Here is a 3,124-nt window from a genome sequence, read left to right on the forward strand (position 1 = left end):
TAAATGTCAGTCCTTCTCAACATGGGTATGTTTAGGCAATACAGGGAGACCATGTGACAAAGATGAATCTAGATCTTGAACTTAGAAATCTTTTGCATTCTCTATATTTTGTTTGAGATATTATGGTTTATGAGTTCTATATTTATGCAGCCTTATGCAGGAGCCTTTTTGCTCTGTCCCCCTTATATGGACAATCCAACAAGATACTCTAGCAAGTCGCCTTCGTCTCTATGAAAACATGGGCAGGGTGTTGGGCTAAAACGGTCGAGAATCTCTTAACATGATGTGATATTGTCGCTTTGGGCCAAACCGCACTTGATTTTTCCCCCAAAAGGCCTCACGTCATTAAGAGTATCCACTCCTTAAAGTTTTTTTTTTCTTTTCGGCTAACCAATGTGGTACTTTGTTCGCACACCCAACAATCTCTCCCTCGAACTAAGTTCCACATGGCTCATTATGATCATACCATGGGTCAGAGATTCAACATGTCTGTATGTCACCCACATCGTCAGAGTATTTACGGTCACCGAATCCCAAAGGTTGTGAATGCGTCTTCAAAGCTACGGGTAAAAGGTCAAACCTGACCTATAGACGGCATAAGGCACTAAGCCGGGCCTCACGCCACCTCCGTCATCTTTCATACTCGTCCCGCCAAACCATTGGCTCTGATACCAGTTGTTGGGCTAAACGGCCCAAAGATACTCTTAACATGATGTGATATTGTCCGCTTTGGGCCAAGCCCGCATGGTTTTCTCCAAAAGGCCTCACATCATTAAGAGTATCCAACTCCTTATAAGTAGCTTTTTTTCTTTTCAGCTACCAATGTGGTACTTTGTTCGCACACCAACATCTTATTTCTCATTAAAGAGATGCTTTTCGTAGGGCTGATGTTATTGTATTTACAGATTACTTTTTGCCGGTATATACAATATTCTACTCTGTTTTCGTTCTGAATTTTTTTTTCCCCCCAGAATTCTTAGCGTTTATTCAAAGTGCTCATCAAGCTTTTCATGTACTCAACCGTCGTATTTTTCTGTTATAGATGTTATATAGTGGGTTCGACTGGCAACGTCTTTGTGATCGGATCACCAAAAGACAATTGGGCTGCGGTTACAGTAGGAGACTTCAAAATCTCAGTTAAAGGAGGAATGTGGTTATAAGAATGATGATCTCTTGGTTTTGGTTTTTGGGAGTTCCGTTCTCTACGATGAGCTGTCTTGGGGTTATGCTTTGTCCATTCATAGAACCTTTGCTACTCAAATTTGCTGGAAGGAACGATGTTGAAGAGAGACTGAAGTTCGTTTTCATGTCAGGAAATTCCAGCGATAGGTATAACGAGGCATTGCAGGTAATTAAGGTACTTCTAAATTTCTGCATCCTGTTTCACTCTCTTATTCTGTTCTTCTAATTGATGGCTTGCCTTCACCTTCCTCTGCTTCACTAGTGTTTCAGCTTTATCTTAAAAGAAGTTTTGCTGTTTGAACTGTAAAATGTATAAATCTTCTTAGGTATATTTATGCATAACAACTGAAACTCATTTAGCCGAGGAAGTTCTAAATCATTTTCTCTAAATTTTACACTTTAAAGGGCTTTGTTATTTTAGTTGACTACGTGAAACCTTTGACCCTTCTGTCATCCAATATGTATTTTCCATTTTTTGTTTTCTTCATTCCTTGCTAGTGCTTTACTGTGTTATTTGCAAGGTTGAGATGAAAGTTCCAATGATATTGAATAATGCTTCACAACATTTTGCAGTAGCAGTAACGTGCGTGCGGTTTACTTACTATTATCTACGCAATAAAGAAACTATATTGTCTCAAAATTTGTAGGATATTGCTACTCGTCTAGGACTTTGTGAGGGATCTCTTTCACACCATGATATGAAGGGTGATGTTAACGGTATTATATTGATTGCTGACATCATCTTCTACTCTTCCCCCAAACATGAGCAAGAATATCCTCCAATTCTGATACGAGCTATGTCATTTTGAATACCGATTGTTGCACCAGACTACCCTGTCATTAAGAAATATGTAAGTCGATTAAGTGTCGTTGTCAACTTTATTAAGCTGAAAAGTAGAATACTTTGCTGCTTATTTTGTCTTTCCCTGAAGAACCTTCTGTATCCAGGTTGTTGATGAAGTACATGGAATCATCTTCTCTCTACACAATTCAGATGAACTGGTGCAAGATTTCTCACTACTTATTTCTAATGAAAACTCATGAGATTTGCTCACACTACTGCATCTTCTGGGAGGCCGATCTCCAAGAACATGCTTGCAGTGGAATGCATTACAGGGTATGCAAAACTGCTGGAGAATGTCATAACTTTCTCATCTGATGTCATACTTCCAGGAGACACCTCTCAGCTTAAGCAGGGCTTATGGGAGTGGGTACATTTCCAAAAGGATGTAGAGAATGGTAATGACATAGAAGATCTTCAAATGAACGATGTGGATCCAATAAATTCCAGTGTTGTTTCTTACCTTGAAGCAGACATGACAGGTTTTGCTCCTTTGATGAATGTATGCAGAGATGATCCGGAGGCTTTAATGGAAGTCTTTCCACGTGAGTTGGTGTGGGACGTCTTGAATGAGATGGAGCAATCTGAGAAAGTAAATAGACTGGAGACGGAGGAGGTATGTGAATATTTTTTTTTACTGACAAGTAGTCCTTTTCCCTATCCATCCAGCCCTATAACCAAAAGAAAAGAAGAACAATAAGGAAAAGGAAAAACAATTGATCTGTACTTGTCCATGTTTTTATTTTTCTTGAATTCCCTTTGATGGAAGACCTGTTGAGCACATGTTTTGTATATGTAGATTCAGGAGAGAGTGAAAAAAGACATTGGTGGGTGGGATGTAATATATCGTAGTGCTCGAAAAGCTGAAAAGCTTCAGTTTGAAACTAATGAGAGGGATGAAGGAGAGCTGGAAAGGACTGGGCAACCAGTATGCATTTATAAGGTTTATGATGGAACTGGGGCTTGGCCATTTCTGCATCATGGTTCATTTGAGTGGGTTGAGCACATAGTGAGTTCCTGTGACTTATTCTATATGTTTCAGTTTCATATGGTTTCCTCTCGTTTTTTGGTATCTGTCGGTACAGAAATGGAGTTTTTAAG

General features: G+C 39.4%; 1 protein-coding gene across 2 annotated transcripts; it reads left to right on the forward strand.

The window, feature by feature from the left end:
- Nucleotides 1-1,221: 1,221 nt before the first annotated feature.
- LOC132060646 (uncharacterized) lies at nucleotides 1,222-2,800 on the forward strand. 2 transcript variants are annotated; one of them, XM_059453626.1, is made up of 2 exons: nucleotides 1,222-1,348; nucleotides 1,830-2,015. In XM_059453626.1, exons 1-2 carry the CDS (start codon nucleotides 1,226-1,228, stop codon nucleotides 1,989-1,991), a joined length of 285 nt encoding a protein of 94 aa, XP_059309609.1. In that variant the 5' UTR covers nucleotides 1,222-1,225; the 3' UTR covers nucleotides 1,992-2,015. The 2 variants fall into 2 exon arrangements, with proteins under 2 accessions (XP_059309609.1, XP_059309608.1); XM_059453625.1 differs by lacking the exon at nucleotides 1,830-2,015 and adding an exon at nucleotides 2,131-2,800 and having other exon boundaries at nucleotides 1,238-1,348.
- The last annotated feature ends 324 nt before the right edge of the window (nucleotides 2,801-3,124 follow it).

This window comes from Lycium ferocissimum, chromosome 6, assembly GCF_029784015.1.
Source record: "Lycium ferocissimum isolate CSIRO_LF1 chromosome 6, AGI_CSIRO_Lferr_CH_V1, whole genome shotgun sequence".
Classification (NCBI taxonomy): domain Eukaryota; kingdom Viridiplantae; phylum Streptophyta; class Magnoliopsida; order Solanales; family Solanaceae; genus Lycium; species Lycium ferocissimum.